Genomic DNA, 24,644 nt, shown 5'->3' with positions numbered 1-24,644 from the left:
CTGACTGGGAAGCTACTGCCACCTCCGCAGCTTCGGTTCCCGTCTGAGGTCAGCCCCAGATCGCTCTGCAGGACAAGGATGTAAGTGAAGAATCGGCCCCAACTGGAGCCTGGCACGTTGTGGGCGGGTCTGAATCTCCCATCCTCCCCCCAAAGCCAGGGCCGTGCATGTCTCCGTAGTTTGAAATGTTCGCTGAGTGTTTATCTTACACAGACTTTTATATCATATACCTCCATTCTTCAGATTGCAAAATAGAGAAAATAACCCTACAGCTGCTAAGAAGACTCTCAACAGAAAGGCAAAGTGCCCGTTCTTGGGGGGGGGGGGGCGGTTGGGAGGGAACAAACTCACAAAGACACCTGTCTGTCTACCCTAGCCCTGAGTTTGCTCCAGGGGACAACCGAGGAATGCGGTTAATGGGGACCCGAGATGGGGGTTGGGACGGTGGGAGAGGCCCTCCCACCTCCGCCCGCACCAGCCCTGCCTGAGATCCGGCCAATCCCGGCGGACGGAGAACCCCCAGATGAGCGGTCCAGCGTGCCTCCTTGCAGAGAAGAAAGGGGGTGACGCGGGCTCGGGGACAGGTGGGCGTAAGAGGGGCGACGAAGGAGGCGCGGACCAGGAAAGGGTCCGGCGGAACCCCGGCCCCGGCCCCGCCCACGCCCCGCCCAGGCCCGCCCCCGGCCAGGCCCCGCCCCCGCACCCCAGGCGGCACCCCTTGCCCCTGCCCGCGCCCGGAGCAGAGTCCGCAGCCGCCGCCGCCGCGATGTGGGCCGCGCTGCCGCTGCTCTGCGCCGGGGCCTGGCTGCTGGGCCCCGCGTCCTGCGGCGCCGCCGGCCTGGCCGTGAGCTCCTCAGGTACGAGGGGGCGGGGGCCGGGCGCCGGGGACCGAGATCCAGACTCGGAAAACTTGGCCGGGAATCACCGGGTCGGAAGGAAAGTCTCCCGGGACGGGGCCCAGGGATCGGGACCCAAGGGGCGCGCCGCGTTAGGGGAGGGGTGGGAAGAGGGGTTCTTGCACGACTAGAGGGAGGTGGGCAGGTGTCCAGGGCCCCACTGCCCAGGCGGCCACAGAGGCTCGGGCGCCAAAGGAGCCCACAGCTCCTGTGCCCTCCACCTCCCCTGGCAACGCCCTGGGGCCTGGCACGCAGGGGATCGCCGTCTGGCCCGAGCCTGCGATCCTGCGGGCAGAGTGGCCCCAGCGCTGCCTGGCGGAGGGACTCTCCTGCCTGGAGAAACAGCAGGTCTAGCCAAGAGCGGAGGGTGTTCAAGGGCCCATGGGGTAGGGTCGATCGCTAGGACTCCCCGTTTTGCCCGCTCCCAGGTTCTCCTTTGCTGCCTGCCCCCTTCTCTCACCTCAGCCTCAGCCTACCACCCACACGCTCTGAGCCCTCGAGGCCACCTGACCCTTCTCAGGGGACAGAAAAGAATAGCCTGGGGACAGCATCTTGTCTGCTCCAAATCTTGCCTGATTCCAACCCCCATTTATACAAGAAAGCCCCCCAGCTCCAGGTCAGTCCCAAGCAGAGGAGGGCTCTTGCCTCACCCCTGCTGGCCACCCTGGCTGAAAGCCTCTTAACTCTGCTACTGGGCTCAGCAAACTTTTTCTGTAAAACGCCAGACATCAGACATTCGGGGCGTTTGGGGCCACGGCCCCTGCTCAACCTCTGATTCTGCCATTGTACTCCATTGTACTCCAGCGTGGCCGTCTGCCCATAGAGCCATTTGAATTCAAAGTGATTTTCAGGTACTACAAAATGTAATTTTTTTCTAACTATTCAAAACTATAAACCATTCTTAGCTCGCAGACCATACAAAAACAGGCAGGAGGCCACAGTTCAGTGACCCCTGTTCTAGATGCTCCCCACACAGCCCTCTGACAGGGCACAGGGTGAAGAGAATTCTTCCAGAAGTCACACTGGATTGAAATGGATCTAGCTGAGGTTGGGGTGCTGGGGTCGCCGGCAGGTCCTTCCGGCCCTGCCCTGAGGTCATCTCTGGCTTTTTCTTCCACTGACCTCCAGTAGTACGGGGTTTTCACACTGGGGTGCTGCTCTGGAACCCTTCCAGAGACAAAGGCTAGTCATCTGTCCCAAACTCCATCTGCCTCCAACCCTGTTCCCGAGCAGAGGTCTGTCTTCCTCCGAGGCCAGCCACTGCAGCAGGGTCTGCAGTCCCCTGCATCCCCCCTCCAGCAGGTATTGGGGGAATGTACAATGGCTGTGGCTTGGCTTCCATAACAGGTCTGTGGCCCATAAAGAGACATCTAAACTCTGTACAGCACAGACCTTTAAACTGCAGGGGGCGGGGGTGGGAGGCGTGTGGGAACAAAGAAGTTCCATGTGATGCGACACAGACTAGGAATCAATTTCCAGACCCTTTCAGTCCAAAATATCCTGCAGGGAGCAAGTGCGTGAAGGCCGTGGGACCTTTCTTTTCATTCGTCCTGAATCTGAACAAGAATCTGAACCCCTGTCACTATAAACACAGTGAAGGTGGCAAACAAAAAGACTCCTGGACACAGATCCTTGAAGGCTGTTGTCAGTTCTTCAAGGGACTGAAACTGAAGGAGAACTTCAGGAAGCATCAGCTGATGTCTCAGAAAGTGTTGAGTGACAGAGCACCAAGTAGTTAGGGGTGTGGGAAGAAGTGCAAGATGTTGAGTGACACTGCTCCAAAAATGGCCTTCCATTCCCTGAAGCAAAAGCACTCATATTTTTTATGGCTCATTAGAGCAGGATTTCTCAAGCCCTTTGACCTATAAAAAGACCGTTAAAAAAACAAGTAACATTCACTCATGAATGTATAAATCCATAGGTGGGATAAATAGGACTTACATCCAGTAAAGTCCTATTTATCTCACTGAGAAATGCATTTCCAGCACAAGTTTACTGTCTCCATTTCACAAGTACTTTTTGTTACGTATATTTGAGGTGTTTTAATCGATCAGGTTAATATTAGTAATGATGATTACTCAATCTAGAATAACTTTTTATAATCCCCTTAGACGTATGGGTCACAGGAAGTAAAAAGTTGTAATTTATACCTTTTGCTCTTGTCGCACAAAAAAAGATGTTAAGGCGATCAAGTGTAAACATGCTCCCTGAGGGTGAAATTTTGTGAGTAGACATGCGGGTCCGAGTAAGAAAAGTTTGTAAAATGTCTGACTCTTCTGGAAGAGCCTGTTCAGGTCACTAAATCACAGTATGCAGATTCCGTCGGCTAGCCTTAACAGGATGATATAACAGTCTTATTTTAAAATGTGGATAGGTACAAAGCTGGAATATATCCTTTGCAGCTATTTCAACTTAAAACGGGTTCTTAGATAACTTAAAACCGTACAAGGGGGGATATGGCAGGGGCCCACAAACAACTGGTCAGCCTGTTTCTGTAAATAAAGTTTTCCCAGAACACAGGCATACCCAGTTGTTTTCCCAGTTCAAGGGCAGAGTTGAGTAGCTGTGACAGATTGTGATTGCAACGTAAGATATTTACTCTCCATCCTTTTAAGAAAAACTGCTGATTGTCACGGATAATAGGCTTTTTAATTAACTTCTTATTGGTATATAACGTCACACAGAAAAGTGCACAAATCATTAAACGTGGATTTCGAGGAATCTTCACAACCTAAATGCAGTAAGAGGCACTCCAGAAGCCCCTGCTGTGCCCCCACGCAAGGGAGCTGCTATCTTGGCTTTGAAAACCGAGCTTCTCGGCATTTCAAAACTAATTTCGGTACCAAGGCTATGAGGGTTTGTTCATTTGCACATTCCGCTCAGATGACACCCTTCTTGGTGCTTTGCATTCAACCTAGTTACCTAAAATGCCAAGCAGCTCTAAAGTGCCTCTCCGGCTTGTCAATGGCGTTACTGCGAGGCGCCCACGCCTAATTTATTTTTTCTTTTTGCAGAGAGGTTTCACTTTAAGTCATGGATGGTACAGGTCAGTGTCTACTTCTTCTTTCTCAAGTTTTTCATTCTGTTTCCTGTTCTCAAACCATGCTGTACCAGGTCTGAGACAATGAAGTGGGGTTTTCCAACCCCGCCCTCTTGGGTCTTTCCGGCTTGGAAAATGGCCAGAAACTGGGAAAGTTTCCGTGAGTAACCGCCTTCCAAACCAAGGTACTCTGTGATGAAGGGGGCCGGCAACCTTTCAAGCCTTGGGGTAGATTTCCATATTTTATATTCAGATTACAGGGCGTGCTGGCTACAAAATCAGTTAGAGAACGCTAGTGCGTGTGCTTTTGATAAATGGTGATTTTTGCCATAAACTTGACCCAGCACCATCTGCCGTGCCCAGCGGTGACCCGCATTTGGCAGGTCTCTTCACTGGGGCCTCTTGGACTGTTGGTGGACTTTCAGGGAGCTGCATGGGCTCCGTTCCAGCCACACGTCCCTGGAGACAGGGGGTTTGCTTTGTTATTTCCTGACTGTCACGGCCGAGACCCAGGACAGGGTCGCACCCACCAACACAGACCTGGCCTGAGAATCATGGCAGAAAGAAAAGCTCCATCCTTCCTCTTAGAAAACTGTCTCCTTCGCTCTGCGAGCAGCATCAAGTTCCCGTGACTTAATGCTGCTGTGTTTTGTTTTAGCACCAAAAGACATACAGCACGGCTGAGTACCACCACAGGCTGCAAACCTTTGTCAACAACCGGAGGAAGATAAATGCCCACAACGCTGGCAACCACACATTTAAAAGTACTGTGGGGGTGCCCGTGCTCGGGCTTCGCGGCCCTCGGGAGGAGGGAGCGTCTCCCAGCTGGGAAGACGCCCACCAGTGGCACAGCTGACTCACGGGCTCAGGGACGGGGGGCCCAGGTCTGAAGCTGGACTTGGCTGGCCTCAGAGTCTCCGTGGGAGTCAGGCGGCTGTGCTGGCACCCCTCTGGTGGCTGTTTGCAGGATACTGTATGGAGGCCCCGCCCCTTCCCTGCCGTCTGAGGGTCCAGCCCAGAGGCTGAGCCTCGCAGTGCTGTGGGTGCAGGGCCTCTAGGGACACCTGCCTTCCCTCCGGGTTGGTGGCACGGGAAACGCACACACACAGCGTACACACCGAGGCCGCCAAATGCTGGCACTGTCAGCTACGTGGGTGGTAATGGGCGACAGGCATGAGCTGGAAGAACCAGCGGTGTGACATGGAGGTCATGGTCTCTGAAATGCTACTCGGCTGGAGACAATGACCCTCACTGGGGTGTGACGAGGCCTGACAGCAGAAGTAGGTGTACTGGTCTGTACCTGGGCGTCCATCAGGCTCACCAGTGGGGTGTCTAAAATAATGGGTGCCAAGACCCACCCCAGACCCACTGCCCCCTCACCTCTGGGGTGCAGCCCACACAAACGCACTGCTGAAAAGCCCCCTCTGGAATTCTGAAGCACAGCAGGGGGGGACCTTGGCATTCTGAATGGTATGACATCTGAACACATAAATAAAGCAGCCAAGGCACAGTGGCTGTGAAGAGGACACAGCGAACTTGGGCTTTCATTCTGTTTTCTATTTAGCGGTGATTCACTGAACTTTTTTTTTTTTTTCATTTTGGTTTTTGTTTTTCCTTCTCTTTTTCAGTGGGAATAAACCAATTCTCAGACATGACATTTGCTGAATTAAAACAGAAGTATCTTTGGTCAGAGCCTCAGGTAGGTGTTGCTCATGTGACTGAATCCAGATCTTTTCACATGGACCTTTGGAATAAGCTAATGGCCCGCTCTGCAGCCAGCCAGCTTCAGCCCCAGCCTCGGCCCCGGCCATGGCCGGGGTGCCTCCCATTCTTAGGGAGCCAGAGCTCAGCTCCCAGCAGCTCATCGGCTCACACCCTTGGCCTCAGCAGTGCAGACCCTGAGTGGGGGCTGTCAGGTGGTGTGCAGATGCCCAGTTAAAGTCAAATTTCAGATAAATAACACTTCAGCATAAGTGTGTCCTAACCTTGTGTGGGATATGCTTCCACTGAAGACCTGCTCGTCATTTACCTGAAACTCAGGTTTCTCTGGGAGAACTGTGTGCTTGCCCCCTCTGGCCAGCCCGAGCACTCAGAGGGCAGCATGTACAGCATCAGAACTCGGTCAGAGGGGCAGGAAGGTTCCAACAGCACAGTCTCACTGACTCCATTTTAATGACATATTTCTGTCAAAAAGGTTTTTTCCTCCACTGTAAAAGCTGTATTTGTTCCAGAACTGCTCGGCCACCAAGAGTAACTACCTTCGGGGCAGCGGTCCCTACCCATCCTCCGTGGACTGGCGGAAAAAGGGGCATTTTGTCTCCGCAGTGAAAAATCAGGTATGCGTGACAATCCCCATCCTTTCCCCGAGAAACAGCCGCGCTCTCAGAAAACTCACAGAACCCCAAACCACAGTAGGTGGGCCCCCAGCTCTGTTTCCTCATCATCTCTCCTGGGAAAGGCCAGGAGGTCATATTTCTGTGGGCTGCTCCACTGGATAAAAAACTGCTTCCTCACTGGGACAAAGTGACCTGTTCACCCCATTCTCTCCACTGCCCCCCAGAGTCCCAGTCTCTCCTGCTGAGTCCCCCAAAACATCACGTTCTCTGTGCCCTGTGAGGATTAGGCACCAGGACCCCATTTCTTCCGCTGAGGCATCTCCAGCCCACTCGCTGCTTCCTGCTCAGCAGTTCCCTGTGGCCAGCGGCCAGGATGACACCCAGCATCTCAGGCGGGCTCTGGCCCCCCAGGGGGCTGGCCTCTCAGTGGGGAGGGCCCACATCTCCCCTTTCTCAAAACCAGGGACAGGGTCCTGGGCTGGGGTCCCAACATGCGCTCTGTCCTGGAGAGTGAGACCTGCACTCTGCAGTCCCTCCCCTGGAAGTGACAGTGCAATGACCTCTTGAGCCCAGCGAGTACAAGGTGAAGGCCTCTCTCTGGGACACACCGGGACTTCCCAGAACCTCTGCTCCAGAAAGTCTCCTTTTCCAGGGAGCCATGTGGCACAGCTTTAGAGCCTCCCAGGCCCATGGGGTCCCGCAGCCGCCTAGTGGGCTGGGCACTTAAGCAGCCCCCAGAAGCCCAAACAGGCGCTCCTCCCGCTGCTGGTGGGGTACATCGAGGCCAGCCTCCCGTGACCCAAAAGCCGTGCTCATGCCACCTAAGGACCCACGACAGTTCAAAGCAGCAAGAGTTACGTGTTGGCCCACCAGGCGAGGACGGGAGGTCTGCCCGGAATGTTCCGGGCCTCGGGTTAATGGTTCCTGACCATCGGGCAGGACTGAGCCACCTGGGCCGAGGGGCTGGAACAGGGTGGTTCCTCTCACGGGTGTGGGCTACTGTGTGGTTACGGATAAAGCCACAGCAGCTTCCATTAGCTCAGCAGCCCCTGGAGGTTCATACTTCGCAGGAGAGGAAACTGAGGGAAGGTGGCTCACTCAAGGTGTCACGTGAGCAGGTGACAGAGGGCACTGCAGACCAGGACCCTGCTCCAAGTCCAGTGCTCTGGCCCTCAGCAGGGCCCCCTCCTGCTGAGGGGATGGTGGGGAGGAAGAGCCTGGGGGCGGCCAGCGTGGAGGCGGGACAGGACAAGGCCAGGCACAGATGTGGGCAGGAGGAGCACCCGAGGAGCTGCTTCAGGAGACATTGTGGGAGACTGACCCATGAGGGCGGGCACAGTCTGATCACTGCTCGAGCAGCCTGTGAGGCAAGCACCGTCCTCCCCGGTTTGCGGGTGACGAAACAGGGCGAGAGGGGACACCACTGCCAGGGCACACAGCAGGTGTGCAGGGCTGTTACTGGACCTGGGCAGGGTCCAGCACCCACCCTGACCCTCGTGAGGTGCCATGGGGGCTGACGGTGGCAGAAGCCGGTGGGATGGACGGATGGGGTAGGACACGTGTCCAGGCGTCTGGTGGGGTCATCTGGGGAACAGGACGTCTGGGCCTGGATGTAGGGTTTGAGGAGTTGTTAAAGTCAGAACTGTGGGTGGAATGAGGTGAGGGGTGGGAAGGTGAGAGAGAAGGTTCTGGAAACTGGACTGGTGAGTCCTGCTGGGAAATGGTGGGGAGGAGCTAGTGCAGGACTGGTAGGCAAGAGAGCCAGAGACTACAGGAGGACCAGGTGCCAGCCGAGCCTCAGCTGCCTCATCTGTGATGTGGGGACAAGGCTGCCAGCCTCACGCCACTGAAGAGGGTCCACATGGACAGAGCTGGGTCATAGATCCCGGGTTGCTGAGGGCGTTGTCGCCCCTCATTACTGACCCCTGACCCCTACCCAGGGTGGCTGTGGCAGCTGCTGGACCTTCTCCACCACAGGGGCCCTGGAGTCTGCGATCGCCATCAAAACAGGGAAAATGCTCTCTTTGGTAAGCAGTGGGGATCACCTCCTACAGAGGTCTTTGCCCAGAGGCCTCACTTGGGCCTCCAGGTTCCGTTAGGGCTTCAGCTAACAGTGCCCTGGCTGCCTGGGTCACGCACGGAAGGACGAGTCGGGACCTGCGTCTGATCCCTGACCCCAGAGATACGGCAACCCTTTCTGAGGGAAGTGCCCCGCCTGCGTTCTCTATGGGGACAGGAACCATGAGCGGGAAGCAGGGTCCTGGTGGGGCCTGTCCTGTCTGCTACGTGCCATTGTGGGACCCATGATCACATGCACACACACCCCTAACCTACAGCACAATGCTCAGATAAGCCGGGCTGCCCCATGTCGCCTGCTTGCCAGGCGGCTGCCAACCCCTCCCGACACATGTCAGCTGCTGAGCTGCCACTGCATACGCGGCGACAGTCCCTGCCCTGCGGGAGCTTATCTGTCATCTGGACCCAGAGCTGGTCGGGCCATGGGCCTGGCTCGGCAAGGGAGGCGCAGCGTCTGGCACCAGCTCTCAGCTCACAGGCTCGTGGTTACTCCTGTAGGCGGAGCAGCAGCTGGTGGACTGCGCTCAGAACTTCAACAACCACGGCTGCAAAGGGTATGTCCCCAATGGGCCCGAAGCCCCTTCCACAACGGCTTCCACAGGACCCAGGATGTGCCAGGCGCTGCCCTGGGTGGGGGGAGGTCATCTCATGGTCCCTCAGCCACAACTGGGTAGAGCTGTAATCCATAAGATGCCATCTGCCATGGGGACACAGCCCACCTGCTCAGCAGGCCAGGCAGTACCTGTACATGCTTCTTGCAGGGGGCTCCCCAGCCAGGCCTTCGAGTACATCCGCTACAACAAGGGCATCATGGGAGAGGCCACCTATCCTTACGAGGGCAAGGTAATCGGGCGGGACCAGCTCCCACCGCGACACCCACGCAGTCCCCGCACATCCCCTCTGCCACGCCTGAGCCGACTCCACCATTCCGGGGCCTCTCCCGCCCCCTCGTGGCCGTGCCTCCCGCGCCCCCTGCCTCTAGAGCACCCCCCTCCATAGTCCACCAGCCAGCCTCATGCCCACGATGCTCTCCTGTGCCCAGCACCAGGTCTCCCCTGGAGCCCATGGCTCCCTCGGTCGCCCCTTGGTGCGGGCAGACTGGTTGCCCCCAGACCTGCTGTCCCCCAGCGGTCCCCCACCACATGCTCACTTCCGTCTGTCTCACATGTTTTCCTTTGGTCCACCTATGTCCATGTCCTCTCAGACCCAGCCTCCTTCACCCTCGGCCCATGCAGGGTGGCCTTCCTTGGGCCACCATTCACTGGAGGCTACCAGAGTGCCTGTGAGACCCAGCTGGTTCGGGTCTCCGAAGGCTCCTCAGGGCCTCAAGGCGAAGCCCAGACTCTGGCCCGCCCCTGCCACCCCTCAGCCTTCCTGTCCAGCTTTCCAGCCCCACGCTGGCTCCCGAACACCACGGCCTGCCCACCTGTCTCAGAAGGGGCTGCTCTGCCTCGGCAGACTGACCCACCCTTCCCGGCCATGCAGGCTCCTACTCGGCTCCGTTTCTCCTGAGTTTCTTTGAGCTGGGTTCCCCAAGACCCCCACTTCCCTCCTAAGCCCCTTGCATGCCGCCTGGCCATGGCCAGCGCAGGACCCGCTCCTGCCACGGGACTGTGCTGGGAAGATGGTGCCTCTTGTGCTCTCTGCCATGACGCCGTCGCCAGGCACTGGCATATGTCGTTGCGCTCACATGATCGAACCATGTGGGGACCACGGTCTCGGCCCAGAGCTAGCGCCCTCACCCATACTCTGTGCCCCTTGCCACCCCAAACAGGATGGCACCTGCAGATTCCAGCCCAAGAAGGCCATCGCTTTTGTCAAGGATGTGGCCAACATCACCATCGTGAGTACTGCCCCTTCTCTGCGTTCGCCTAAGGCCAGTACCTGCCACTGAGAGGTGGCGGGTGGGCACAGCAGGGCAGCCTTTCCCGCAGCACACCACTTTGATGACTGGTCAGTCTGTCACCAGGAGGGCTGCCTGTGTGACATCAGCAGGTGTGTGTGAGAGAATGGGACTTCATTGGGTATGAATGTGCATCAGTCGAGATAAGCCAGGTTATGCTGCAGTAACTAACAACGCCAAACCTGAATGGCTCAAAACAAAAAGTTTTAAGTCACTCACGTGACACATCCCTCAGCATCGGCAGGACCAGACAGAGGGAAAGAGATAAATCATGATGGCTCGTCAGCCACAAGTTTCACAATCACACCTCACCCCGAATGGACTGCAGGCGTCCCATTTTTCCTAGAGCTGGAATGTGAACAGCCTCGTGACTCTATTGTATGTGTGTGAGCACACAGCAAGTGTGGAAGGACGTGTGTAAAGGGTTAAGGAGTGTATAGGTGTGATGTATGCACACAGAGCATGAGGCTGAGCGTGGGTGCCCACAAATGGATGTGAAAGTCACAAATATGCTGTCTGAGCAGGAACGGTACCATGTGACAGGAGCACATGCTAAGCACCCAGCAACAGTAATCACAGCTGCAATGTGGGGAGCACTTACACTCCTCACGTGTTATCACCCTTAGATGAGACAATCCTAGATGTTATCGCCTTCATTTATAGAGGAAACAGGTTCAGAGTGGTTAAGTCACTTGCCCGTGGCCACAGAGCCAGGAAGGTGGAAGCTGGATTTGGGCTGAGATCATGTCATTCCAGAACCTGTACCCTGTAATAGGGATATGTGTGCCTGCCACGAACTTGTCTTCAGAAAACAGTGTGTCTTACACACCCACCAAGGGCTGGCCGGCTCTGGGCAATTTACATCCCACTAAGAGCTAGATCCCTTTTGCCTGGTTCCCAGGAGGGCCTTGTCCGTGAAGTGCAGGCAGGAATGTGCCTGTGGCCCTGCTGAGCAGGGCTCCCTGCCTCCCTCTGCCTCGGCCTGTCTGCGCTCACAGGCCTCGTCTGAGCTTGGGAAGGCATGGGTGCCTGGTGCCTCCAGCCCCCTTCCCCTCAGCAGGGTCCTGGCCTCGGCTCACCTAACCAGTCTCATTTCCACTCCCGAAGCTCCCCAACCAGAGGAGTAGGCTCACTAGTTCACCACACCAGTGGTGCCCAGCGGGGGCACTTAGATGCCTGAACCCACCCCAGAGACACCGCTGTCACAGTCTGGGGTGCAGCCTGAGTGTTGGGACTTCCCAAAGCTCCTCAGGTGGATCCGGCTGCTACTGTCACCTGGGCCATAGGCCCACCCCAAAGCCTCTGACCTGCCGGCCCTCCGTGGCTGAAGAGGACTAAGTCCTCCTGGGGCCCACAGCCCTTTGTTATGTCTTCTGGGCCTTCATAGCTCATGGACTCCTAACCCATGTCCTACCTAGAAAGCCGCTTGGCCTGGGTTTGCAGGGGTGGGGATGGGGGGCACATGCCCACCTCTGCACCTCAGAGCCCCAGCGAATGACTGTGACCAAGCGGGTCCCCATCCCCAGGGTGCGGGGTTCCCAGGGAACAGAGCAGGGAGGGGAAGAGATGACCAGACACAGCAGCCCAGTGAGCAGAGGAGAGGTCACAGGGGCCAGGGATTGGGAGGAGCCGGTGAGCCAAAAGAATAAATAAAACCCAAAACCCAGAGTCCTAGCCACTCAGGCACAAGAGGGTAGGGGCTCCACACCACCCTAAAATCTGCTGTGAGGAGGAGCAGCTGACCGTCAGTCTGAAATGGCCTTCTCTTCATCCTGGACATCTATGTTGCCCTGGGCCTATCCCCGACCTCGGGGCAAAGGGCCATATTTCAAAGGCAGGATGGGAGGGGACAGAGGTTACAAGTGAGTGGTCCTGTCTGTCCCCAGTACGACGAGGAGGCAATGGTGGAGGCTGTGGCCCTGTACAACCCTGTGAGCTTCGCCTTCGAGGTGACTGACGACTTCATGCTGTACAGAAAGGGCATCTACTCCAGGTGAGAGGCCGGCACCCCCTCCGCACCCATCACATGCATGGCATCTCGCTCCCCACTCCGTTTAGCCTCCTGCAGAGCAGAGGGTCAGGAGCAGTCTCTGATGAGAGAGAGGTCAGGCCCAGGCCACAGGGTTGGTCAAAACCAGGGCCAGAATCTGAGCCCAGAGCTGTCCTCCAGTCAAGAAAACCCAGGTTGGAAAGTTGGAGGCAGTGCAACAGGGGGAGAGAGCAGCTGCTCTCGGTGGGGAGCCTGTGCCGCAGGACCCCGCTTGGCGCCCTCCCACCCCCCATTCTCTAGCTGCTCCCAGCTGTTGGCTGAGGACTTGCCGCCAGGCCCCAGGGCCTCCCTGCCGTCTCCTGTGGGGTGGCCTGTGGAAACCACAGGTCCTAGTCTCTACTCCCCATCTTCACACTGCCCAGATAGTGTGGCTCAGAAGCATGCTCCCCACTCTGCCCCGTCACTGCCCGGCCCACCACTGCCTCTCCTGTGGCCTCGCCCTCCCTGGTCTGCCCTTGTGCACTCCCAGCCCAGTGGCCCACCCGCTGCTTGGAGCTAGTCAGCCTTCTCTAACACTGCTGCCATCTAAATCCTCCAACACCTCCCGTGTCCAGCCTCCCGATTGTGGGGGGCCCTCATGGTCTGATCCCTTCCTCCCCAAGCTCATCTTTCGTCAAAACCATCCCATCTTCTCAGTGGCCCCGTGCCCGCCCCAGCTGCGCCAAAGAGCCTGTGGCTCCGTGCGTGTCCACCCCACCCCTGCTGGGTCGGAGCCCCTCCTCGAGGCTCCCGTCAGCCTCCCACCATCCCTGCCCTCAGTCCACTGTGAACAAATAGCCAAACACAGGGCTCCAAGGGCTGGAGCAGAGCTCTGCGTGCCGCTTGGGTCCCGCCTCCCCCCGCCTGGCATGTCCCAGGAGCTCAGCCACATGGCAGCTGAGTCGACACAGCCCTGCAGCCTGTCTGTGGAACCTCTGCAGTGTCTTCATGGACACTAGTTCACTACTGTCAATGAGAAACCTGTAAATTGGCCCTCAATACAGGTAATCTTAAAGACAAACACGGTGGCAACAAGGCAATGCCGCAGCAGCTGTCACTCGGCTACCTGCAGGAGCTGCTGGAGGCTGCTCTGTCCTCCCCAGGGCGATGGCCTCTCTCCTGTGCGTGAGCAGGACGCACAGGGCTTCTGCACCGCGACTGAAGGACACTGACCAGCCAGCTCAGTGCCTGCCGCAGGCGAATGCCGTTCTGACGCACTGAGACGCAGGACGCGACTAAGGTCTCGCTTTTATCCCTCCCACGTCTTCAAACCTTTGTATTTTTGCTTTCCAGTACTTCCTGTCAGAAGACTCCAGACAAAGTAAACCATGCAGTACTGGCTGTTGGGTATGGAGAAGAAAATGGGAAACCCTACTGGATTGTTAAGAACTCTTGGGGCCCCCAGTGGGGAATGAACGGGTAAGTGCTCCCAGGCCCCAGAGCTGGGGGTAGGGGGAAGCAGGATTGTTTATGTCGGGGATGGGGGTGCTGAATGGGGTCTCCTCCACCTCTAATGTTTAGCTTGTAAGCCAGGCCCCAGCCCGGGCCCAGGGCAGGGGAGCACACCCCCAAAGACCCTTCTAGCAGCCCCTGCCCCATCCCGGGCCCTGGATCTCAAAGGTCCCATTGGAAGGAGCTGGTCTGGCTCCACAGGGCCTGCTGCCACTCCTAGGGAACCAGCTCGCAGCACAGCCCTGCTAGGACTCAGCCAGCATCCGAAAGGGTCCATTTGTGGTATATCAAGGCAGCAAATCTGTCCTTGACGGCTGACAGCCCTCCTCCTAGGAAAAAGGCTTTGAATCACATGGCCTGGGCACATGCTGCAAAGTGGCTTTGTGTGTCTGCTCTCAGACACGTGTCATCATCCGAAAAGGGGAGCTTGAGCTGTTCCCTCGGGGGGCCCTGTGGTGATCAGCTACGTGAGGGCCAGGCAGACATGGGTAGAATAAGAAGGGTTCAGGTGGCCAAGGACAGGGAAAGAGAAATCGTTGAGAGCCAGGCTGGGATCTCCCGGGGCAGCACACACCCAGCTCCCACGCTTCCCTCGTAAAGACCTGACAGCCAGCCCTGCTGGGCAGCCAGGCCCCACGGACTCCACTAAGGGGCCACCCGCTTCCCTGCCCAGGTACTTCCTCATCGAGCGTGGGAAGAACATGTGCGGGCTGGCCGCCTGCGCCTCCTACCCCATCCCGCTGGTGTGAGCCCCGACGCGGCACCGACTGCACAAAGAGAGGAACGAAGGGCAGCCTGGCCCGCTGGTGGGAACCCCGCTCTGGAGGAAAGGCAGGAGCCCGCCGGAGGGCCCGGCCTCACACCCGCACCCCGGCTGAGGAGGAGGAGGAGGAGGAGGAAGTCCACCAAGCATCAGCCCAGCACTCTCCCGACCAAAGCTGATCACCAGCCATACGCCCCGGGCCTCATTTTTAATTGACTCATGCCCACATGTCCCAAGAATATTCTTTATCTCCAGAGGGCTACTTGTCCCCTTTGGAGAGAACTACAGTGACTGTCTTTATTGTGGTCTTTACTCAATAAACATTTAGTGAGCACATCCCCAGGCCGGGCCTGTAAGCTGTGTGCTGGGACCAGTGACGACCCTTGGGCTCAGGTCTCTCTCTGGAGGGGAGAATGAATGGTGTGCATTCTGGTGTCAGGCCAGCCACACGGGGGACCCAGGAGTCAGAGCGTTTTCCGAGGGGGCAGTGGAGCCTGTGCCAGAGGCCTTGGCCCTCGGCTCACGTGATCCCACCTCCCTGCCGCTCCCAGAAGGGACGCAGCACAGACCTATTTCCCATTGTAGAGTGACACTGGATAAAAAGCCCAGCCCACAAGCAGGGAGAACGTGACCGCCACAGTAAAACCCTTCATCCCATTTAGGTCATTCCACAAAACCACCAGAAGGCCAAATTCCAGTTCTTTATCAAATGCTTTTCTCTCTGCAGACAGTAAGTAACGTGTGCAACTACACTGACTCTCACAAGCACATACTTTTCATTACAAAAACTCCTTAAACTAATGAAATAAGCCACCTTCTTCTTAACTTCCCATTGTAACAAAAACCCGAGGTTTCTCTCCTAACATCAAGAAATGACAAGCTCGTATTAAAAGCTGAGTTGAATGGAAGGTTTACCTGATTCCCACTAGTGGCCACTTAATTCATTGAAGTTTTTTGAACTTGGAATGAAGTTTAAAATTTTAATGATTGCTTTTAACATCCAGTGTTCAGAAAGGAAGCGACTGGCAGCAACTGTGCACAAGTCTCAGCTAGAGGCTGTGTCCCCAAGGCCTGGCTTCTAAGACCACGAGGCCTCCCAAGGAACAGCCACCTGGGAAACAAGAGGGGGTCCTCCAGCTGCGTGACGGGTCAGGGCTGCAAGACTGCCCAGCCTAAGGCTCCCATCCCTGTATGGAGGGAGAAGAGGTGGCAGGACTGTCCCCACAGCCTGTGTGGGGCTCAGAGCCCAGGCAGGCACTGCAAGTCTGTGGCTATGACTGTTAGGGCAGAGGCCCCTTGCAGGAGTTGAGCCCACACCACCAGCCCATCTGACACTTCCACACTGGTTTATCTGACACGACTTGCCAGACACCACACTCGGTCCCACAGAACACACTGACTCAGACACCTGTGAGGCAGACACTGTGATCCCCATTTTCAGCTGAGGAAACTGAGGCAGAGAGTGGTTAAGCGACACGCCCAAAACACAATCAGCCAGTGGCGTGGGGATCCACTCAGCTAGTTCTCAGGCCCTCCACTCTGCTGCCTCTCCAAAGGTTTAGGATCCTCACACTTCTTAAAACCTTTGAAAGTAATTCAAATATGCTCCTAGAAGACCCATCCTTGGTCTGGTCCTTGTCCTGCCCCAGGCCAGGCCCAGAGGTGGTAGCTGGCACCACCCATCCTATGCTCTCCCCCCTGCTGTCAAAGGTTAAGAGACCTATTTTCTTTGTATAGTTCTTAGTAGTTTCTAAATATTTTAAAGGAAACATTCTAACTTGGAGGGTGTAAGTCTGGGGTCGAGACCAACGCTATGTTCACTAGGACAGGAAAACCGTCTGGCTAGCCTTATGTTGGTTCTGTCAACTAAAATCAGCACTTTGCTCTGGGGAAAGGGGACAAGGAGCCCTGGGCTAGGCTGTGTGCTTCAGCAAAGACAGCCCCCGCCCCTGACTCCAGGGTGCAGCATGGACACATCTGGCCCCCGCCCCTGACTCCAGGGTGCAGCATGGACACATCTGCACAGGGACTAGGAAGCTGGAGTCGGGGACAGTCGTCTGTGGCAGAGAAGGCCTTTAAGGGGACTCACCAGAGAGGAAGGGACAAGACCCTGGAGGCTGACCCAAGTCGAGAATCTAAAGTTCATGGGTCAGTCCCACAATGGTCTGGAGGGAGTGAAGCCCCCAAGGACTTAGGAACCCTGGTGTATGTCTTGCTCCAGGGTTAACAGGTGACGCAGTTGTCATTTTAGGGCACGAGAGTCTCCAGGATGCCACTGTGCCCACGGACTGTGGGGAGATCCTCACACCAGCAATACCAGTGTGGTCACCACGCTCACCTCATTTTCAGGTCTCCCAGTCCATCCAACTTTGGAAGGACTGGCCCTGGGAGTTCTTAGGTAACAACGGAAGGGGTGGGCAAAACGGGGGAACGCCATCTTCTCATCAACCATCTGGAAAGGAACAGTGAAAGAGCATGTGTCCCAAGCTGGTGACACTGGTCATATCAGAACCTTTGGGGTCCCAGACTAGTCCCCCCACACGGGTATCTCTGTGTCTCAGCTCTGGGACCAGGAAGGACAGCATGATTCGGTTCCTGACTACAAGCGCAAAGCCATCACCTACGTCGCAAGCATCATGCTCAGCAGCTCAGCAGTGCTGGTACCCGCAGGATGGTCTGATTTCAGACCAGAGAGCAGCAGATCAAGGACATGCCAAGGTGCCTCTCTCCTTACATACTTACACCCTCAGCAGTATGTCTAACCTTAATCTCCCAGATGCAACACCCCTGTGGCCTGACCCCACCCCCTTCCTGGGGGCAGGAACCACCTCCCAAACTCAGCTGCCTTCCCCGTCTCTCAAAGCCAAAAACACATCTGTTCCTACAAAACCATTTACTTCACTTATTTCTTCTTCCTCATTTTCAATTCCTATCTTTCTAATTATTCTCGATATTCTAGATGTCAAAATATAAGTAATACTTATAAAAAGAATCTTTTACTTTGGTTTCATCTTCCCAGTTTTCCCTAACCACTCTCCCACAAAGGGCACTAGGACCAGCCCAGCAACCAGGCTCCTCAGCACATCGGCATGAGGGGGACAGCTGTGTGTTTGCATCATACGCGGTGACCACTGCCCGCCCTCCCCGGGGCTCCTCACAGGGCTGAGCTCGCCCCTCAGCCCAGACCCCCATGAAAGCCAGCTGTGTCGTCCACAAGGAAAGGTCTAGAAGGACTCACACTATGCCATGAAGAATATCTAACTTGGAATGGTATAAGGTGAATCAGTAGACTACTGGGGTCATTCAGTTCCTTTCTACAAAGCACACAGGTTCTTTGTAGCAATATCTGGGGCACATGAGCCACTGGGACAAAAACACAGTACATGTGCTTTACTGCTTGCCGCCCCACTTCCACCCCCAGAGAACTAGGAGACCCCAGGGTCGCACGCACAGACAGAAGGGCCAGATGTGCAGGAGGATGTGGTGGGTTTTGCACCTGCCTGGGCTTAACAGGTGTCTGAGTGAGAGCCGACGCCAGAGCAAGCATGACACTTCCTGCCATTTTAGACAAATCAGAAACAAATCATCTTGTATCGTTCAGAAGCTGGGGGGTTGGGAAGACACACTTTCCCTTCCTGAAACTGCCCAAGAGAGTAGACGGGCTGGCAGCACCTGCCCACAGGACTTGTGGAGTTGGGACTGGAATAAAGTCTGGAACCCCTGCGGCAGGTAGGTCAAAGCCAAGATTTTGGACAGTTCTGTGAGAATGCTGAAGCCACGAAGAAACCTGATAGAAACCTGTGTGGAAAGAGAGCAATGGGCCGGGAGCAAAGGTTGTCAGTCACAGAGGAGGAGTCAGTGAAGAGCGTGAAGGGGACACAGTCCACTGGGATGGGCCACTAAGATGCTGAAAAAACTGTACCTTCTGCATCTTCGGTTTTTACACAAATCAACTTCTATAAATTTAACCTGTTTATAATGGCTGAATATTCTATGATGAGAATAAGCCCATGGCTTTTTGCCTGTTGATAATCTTTCCCCCATTTGGAAAAAACACAGAAACTTGATAACTAGAATACTTTTCAGTGAGGGCAGTTCTATCCCCAAGGGGTGATCAATACGACATATAAGGAGAAAAGAGGCAGAACAAAAGCCTCAATGCTGTTTCCGGATGGGCTGGGACCTGAGGGGAAAAAGAGGAAGAGGCTACTTCTGAGAGTGCCCCGCCAAGTCCCCCAGCAGGGAGAGCTCCTCCCAATTCTCACCATCCGGCTGCCCTCTAAGGCTCCCTACCGGCAGAACTTAACAAGAACCAAGCCACAGATAATTTAGTCCTAACCCCAGTGTCTGAAAGCTGGATACAGAGCTGACCCCAACAGCTTCAAACCAATCTGCCCTCCCCTTCCGAGGCTCAGCATCCACATACCCGACCCCACATCTGACCACCGTGAAGTAACAGCAGCACTGCCGGCTTTCACCTGACGTGACACAACTGTCCTGCATACCAAGGAAGACTCCCATGCTCGCCACCAAAAGGAGGACAGTGAGTGCAACCGTCACTGCAGCCATGGCGTGCAATGTTAATTACCCCCAATTCAAACAGTCCCACTGGATATTTATCCTGTAACATAAGAAAACGCACGTCGTTGCTAGTCCTCTATAGCTCTCAAGGCCACACAGCTGACATCTGAAAACAACTTCCTAGTCCACGTTTTCCTTGCTGTCAGCCAACACCTGTTTTTTTTTTTTTTTTTGGGGGGGGGTCACTTTTTTACCAAATAGAGTGACTCCAGATCATAACTAAAGTCTAAAGTCTCAATCCTCAGTGGCCTTGTTTGTTAGTTTCTGCAGCTTTCTATTAAAGGGACATGGAAGAACTAGGAGGTACCCAGAGAATCCTCTGGGGTCCATAAATGACCCTCCCTGCCCTCTCCCCTTGGTAACGAGCACCAAGCATCCCAGCCAGCACAGCAGGTCTCTTCTTTACTTGCTGCTTCAGTAAACGAAGACTCCAAATGCCATCTCATCATCCTGTCCACTGGAACCTTCATGCCCCCTTGAGACAGCTTTTCTCCTGGGGAGCCAAAACTCCCAAACCAGCAAAACCCAAAGTTGCAGGAATGGGAAGCAAACACTCTGCATTTGGCTTTTGAGGAGCCACTCCTACCTCCACGCAGGGATTCCCAGCCCTGTGTATTCTGAGAGCTCACCAGTACATCAGGCCGTTCAGCCAAAGCACATGCTACGCCTCCTGAAATTTAGAATCTTTCTTTCAGATCTTGCAACTGCCATCACAGCTGAGTCTTCAGTAGCTAATCCCACCATTCCCTCAGGCTGATGGGGTATGTCAGGACCAATGTCATACAGAACACCATGATGGCAAATAAGGATTTCTGAGTCCACAGATAACAGCATTGGATAAAAAATTACAAAGAAAGCAAATTCGTTTCTAATTATCCAGAATACATATCTACTCCAGTGAAGAGAAACAGGTATCCCCTCTATGATGGAAGATCCAAAGTAACAGACCTGTCACCAGATTACTGAATGTAACCCCAGACATGGCATCTTACCAGGCACTGGCAGAATGAGCAATCAGTGACAGCAAATAAGTAAGTATCCAGGTGTTCAGGTTACCTGTTGCTGCATAACCAACCACACCAAAATTTAGTCACTTGAAAGTGACATTTTCTTTGCTCACGAATCTGTGATTTGGGCATGAGGACTTGGCAACTCATCGCTATTCTGCCCAGCACTGGCTGGGAAGGCAGCAGGTGGAGGTTATGGTCAGCAAAAGGCTTGCTCATTCATGTCTGGCAGATGAGACCTTAACGGGGACTGTGACTGGGACACCCACAAGTGTTCTCTACCCAGAATAACACATGGAACCCAGTCTATCACAGATGCCCTTTGGCAAACTTACACAGACGCAAATGACTTCAATCATGAAGATCTACACAACTTCCATATTGTATAGAGCTGTCAATATTTGGAAATTTTGTGTTAATTCAGTGAACCAGTATTTCCCAAGTGATTGATGCACTGCTAAACCCCCACGCAGGCTGCCCTCCAGGCTGCTCGGTGCGTGCACCAGGACACTGCCATGTGGATGGGGTCTCAGCGCCACAGGACGCAGAGGCCCACTGTAGCAGGTACCGTGAGCGGCAGCAAGTTGGCAAGAACAGTCCATATTGCTCCAGGCCACTGCACCCCCAGCAAACATCACCAAAGGGGCAAGCCCCTCAGTTCTGGGTTTGCCTCCCACCACCAGGCTCAAAAGTGACCCCAGGCAAGCCCAGCAGAACTGCCCCATGAAGCCCAGCAAATTCCCTGATTTATGAGAAATGAGTCACCATTTTAAGCCAACTATGTTTTTGGGGTGGATAACACAACAACGGACAACTGAAACAATCATTTATATTTTGTCTCTTCCATCTTCACCCTTCACCGTATTTTAGATGTGTCCTCATAAAGAATATATAGTTAGATTTTAACTGGTTTAATCTTTTAATTGAAGCACTTAGCCGTTTACATTTAATTACTGATATACTCAGGTTTGAATATATCAACATTATTTGTTCTACCCATTCTGTTCCTTTCCTAAAAAAATCAAACTATTTTCTTATATTGGCAGTAAAACTCAACTATTCTTTTAATGGTTGGCCTAGATTCCACCACATGGTTTCTTGACAATCACCTTCTTCCTGGACAATGGACACACTTTTACATCACGGTTATTTTATACATAAACTCAACAGGACAATATTATTATACTTTCATATAGTAAACTCAATTTAACTTCCCACATATCTATCATTTTCACTGGGCTTCATTTCTTCAAGCAACTCCAAAACTTTCTATACTAAATAGTATTTTCTTCCCTAGTTTTGGTCTATGAAAAATTTTGCAATATTTTTCCATTTTGTCTGAAAGTTTTTATTGAAGGATGTTGATGTTGTTCACTGGGTTTAGAATTCAGTGGGCTTCTTGACTCACTAGACCTGACACTGTTTCACCAGTTCTGCAAGTTTTCAGCAGTCTCTGTTGTAGCTTCTGCCCCATTCCCTCCTGCTCTTTTCTGTACTACCTTCCACATTACCAACCAGCTCTATCACTGCATTTGCTGTCTTTTATCTTTTTATTTTCCACCTTCGTCTGTCCCTCGACATACATATTTCTTCCTATCTTCCAAATTACTTCTCTTTAGCTGTGTCTAATCTCTTAAACCATATGTTAAGTTCCTATTTTAACTATTATGTTTTGATTTCAGAACTCTCATTTGGTTCAAGTTCTCCACTTAAATTCTCAACTACAACTCTTTTCTGAATACAGTAAGCATAATTATTTTAAACTGTGTCTTATAACTCCAATAATATCTGAATGTCTTTTATTAAAGAACCAACTTAGGGTGTTCATCATTTAAGAGTAAATTGAATCTAATAGCCTATATCCTCAATCTGTTGCTCAAAGATATGCTTTTAATTTATTCTTCATTGTCTCACATACCTAGTTAACTACGTGCTGAACATCGTATTTGTAAAATTTTTTGAAGAAATAATTACATCTCACTCACCCATATCCCTAAGGTATAACCTTGTGGGGTCCTAATTTCTTGGCAGGCCCCCGTCCATGTTCTTTAGCCCAAGTGAGATTGTCAAAAGCACCAGTCAGTCTATCAGGCACACACTGTGACCTGGACAAACACCTGCAAGATAAAGGCAGCACTAAACATGGGCTTACATTCCTGAGACTCTGTTCTCCCTCAGATCCTGGCCCATCAAGTCTTCCCCAACTTCTTAGGTCTCCAGTGCCTTCAGGCACACGTTATTACAATTCTGCTTGTTTTCTAAGAGTCCTCAGTGGGAGGTTGGTCTGAGTTACCAAGTGTGTCACTATTTTACACTGGTTTTCGTGTGGAAGTCTGTATCGTTCCTTTTTTCATGTTAATAATTTTTTCTCTTTAAATATTTTTAAAAAGTTTCATAAAGCTCTCTGCTTTTTGTGCTCACCTATGTTTTTACCAAAAAAAAAAAAAAAAAGTTATATTTTATCTTGTCATTTCTAGGCATTCTGTAGGAGCAGTTTCAAATGATATCTGAAAATACTATACTGCCCCCCAAACAAGTCTCCAGACCTTAAAAAAAGAAACATAAGTTCATAATTCCTGAAACATGGAATTTTTAATATACTGTAATATTGTTCTTCACTTGCTTTTTCCATTCAACAGGCCGAGAAAGCAAGCCTAGAGGCAAACAAACAAAAACAAAAATCAATGACGACAAAAAACCCTGGCTGAAACACAGCAAAGACAGGAGAAGCCATGTTACTTAAGAGTTTAAACCTTACCCTACCCTGACGCCACTCCCATGATTGGAACACTATTAAACAGGAAACTAGTAGTTCTAAGGAAGGAAGCAGTACAACTGCTCTAAGTAAACACTGGTGGCAGGCAGTGGGAAAATGAATGAATGCATGGGGGGCAGGGAAGAGTTCAACCTAGAAAGCTATTAAAATACACACACCAAGGTAGACATGAAAGAGGCAGGTAGGGAAAGCAAAAAATACCTAAGAATTGATAACTCAGTAGATGAGAAGAAATGGATATCTGTGTGGCTGGGGAATGGGAGATGGGGGCTTTCAGGGTGTGTTGTTTACAGCTAAATGACCATGGACAAGTACCTTAACCTATGTAACCTTGACTTCCTGTTTGTAATATACACTGCAAATATATAAGCAGCCCCTATTAACAAATGTCTATAAGACAGACAGCAGTTACAGGGCTGCACAGAATCACACTCAGCAAAGGCCAAATAAGCAGGAACAAAGTTACCTCAATTTTGAGGAAATAATTTCAAAACCTTCAAGATACTACAATTGCTTAAACAACACAAAACTTTTAAAGTGCCTAATATGTAAACAAGATGCCAGGACACTGATGCACACAAATGCCACACACGTGTCCAAGCTCAAAAACAAACTATTTCACTATATCCTAGTCCTATAACAAAATTAGGGCCAACAGCTTTACAAATCTCTATTTCTCCATAAACATGTATATCAAGTTCTAAGACTGTACTAAAACATTAGTTTGCCATTTTACCATCAATTCGAAAAATTACTTAAAAAAACATTAATATCAAATCATTCTCCTGTATACCTGAAACTAATGTCAATTATACCTCAATGAAACAATATTTCAGAACCTTTGTAAGTAAAGGTTAACTGAACATAACAGTCACAAGGAAAGGAAATGGAGGCAAAAAGCCAACAAAATATTAATTTAAATGCAGCTTCATCATCAGCCATGCATCTTCCTGTCCAAGTCCATTCCTTTAACTGAATCACTAGTTCAAGGAATAAACTTAAGACTAAAATTCTAGATCAGAGCACATGAGGTACCCAATGTAAAAGTCTCAAAGATGGCTGTGATCCAAACTGCACTGGTTTAATACCGGAAAGTGCAAATATTTATCCTATCTATAGGTTTTTCAAAAAGCATTAGAACAAAATGGTTTTAAAAATTTTCTAATTAGTTATATATGGTGATGGATGTCAACTAGACTTATTGTGATCTCATAATATATACAAATATTGAATCATTATGTTGTACAGCCAAAATTAACATGTCAATTATACCTCAAAAGTTTTAACATTAATCTAATTTCAATTTTTGGTAAGCAATAAATTAACTATCATCATTGGTTCAGGATTTCTTGACCCATATTAATGCCAGCTGCTCTTATTACTCCACAAGACACACTGAAGCCACACAAAGAATTACTGGTAAAACAAAAAAATACTCAAAATTACTTTAAAGATTAATGTCCAGGGAAGATCTTCCCTTCTTTAGTATCACTGGGCAAATCTACCCCTGTTCTATTCTTATGCTATTATTTAAATGAAAGAATCTAAATGAATAATTAATAAAATTCTGAATTTAGAAATTGTGAATATTGATAAACACCTTAAATAAACAATTTTTGTCAGAAAGCAAGCTGTCTCATAGGTAAAAATTTTCTTTAACACTCAAAATAACAATAGTTTAGGAAAAACAGAATGAGAGTCATGTGAACTTTTAACTTCTTAGCCAGAACTCAAGAGAACAAAATGCCAAAGCTGCCGTGGATTAGAGGTAGGTACTAAACTGAA

The 24,644-nt window shown here is 52.1% G+C and overlaps 2 protein-coding genes across 5 annotated transcripts in view; one reads left to right on the top strand and one right to left on the bottom strand.

Annotated features, from left to right (window-relative positions):
* The first annotated feature begins 723 nt into the window (after positions 1–723).
* On the top strand, positions 724–14,837 carry CTSH (cathepsin H). The gene is made up of 12 exons (XM_016125518.2): positions 724–857; positions 3,911–3,942; positions 4,595–4,700; positions 5,565–5,635; positions 6,168–6,272; positions 8,213–8,299; positions 8,847–8,902; positions 9,110–9,191; positions 10,123–10,191; positions 12,138–12,244; positions 13,574–13,699; positions 14,406–14,837. The coding sequence occupies exons 1-12, from the start codon at positions 767–769 to the stop codon at positions 14,479–14,481; spliced, it is 1,008 nt and encodes a 335-aa protein (XP_015981004.1). The 5' UTR covers positions 724–766; the 3' UTR covers positions 14,482–14,837.
* Positions 14,838–15,183: 346 nt separating this feature from the next.
* The window catches only part of MORF4L1 (mortality factor 4 like 1), a 29,177-nt gene continuing 19,716 nt past the window's right edge, over positions 15,184–24,644 (bottom strand). For 2 of the 4 annotated variants that reach the window (XM_016125512.2, XM_016125515.2), the window contains one exon: positions 22,657–22,737. In XM_016125512.2, coding sequence (XP_015980998.1) covers positions 22,716–22,737 — 22 coding nt within the window. In that variant the 3' untranslated portion in view covers positions 22,657–22,715. Of the gene's footprint in view, positions 16,948–20,898; positions 22,201–22,656; positions 22,738–24,644 lie in introns of those variants that run through there. The other 2 variants (XM_036231841.1, XM_016125511.2) reach the window with 2 other exon arrangements.

This window comes from Rousettus aegyptiacus, unplaced genomic scaffold (genome assembly GCF_014176215.1).
Source record: "Rousettus aegyptiacus isolate mRouAeg1 unplaced genomic scaffold, mRouAeg1.p scaffold_m13_p_14, whole genome shotgun sequence".
Taxonomy (NCBI): domain Eukaryota; kingdom Metazoa; phylum Chordata; class Mammalia; order Chiroptera; family Pteropodidae; genus Rousettus; species Rousettus aegyptiacus.
Note: the sequence above shows the minus strand (reverse complement) of the source record. Positions and strands in the feature narration are given on the sequence as shown.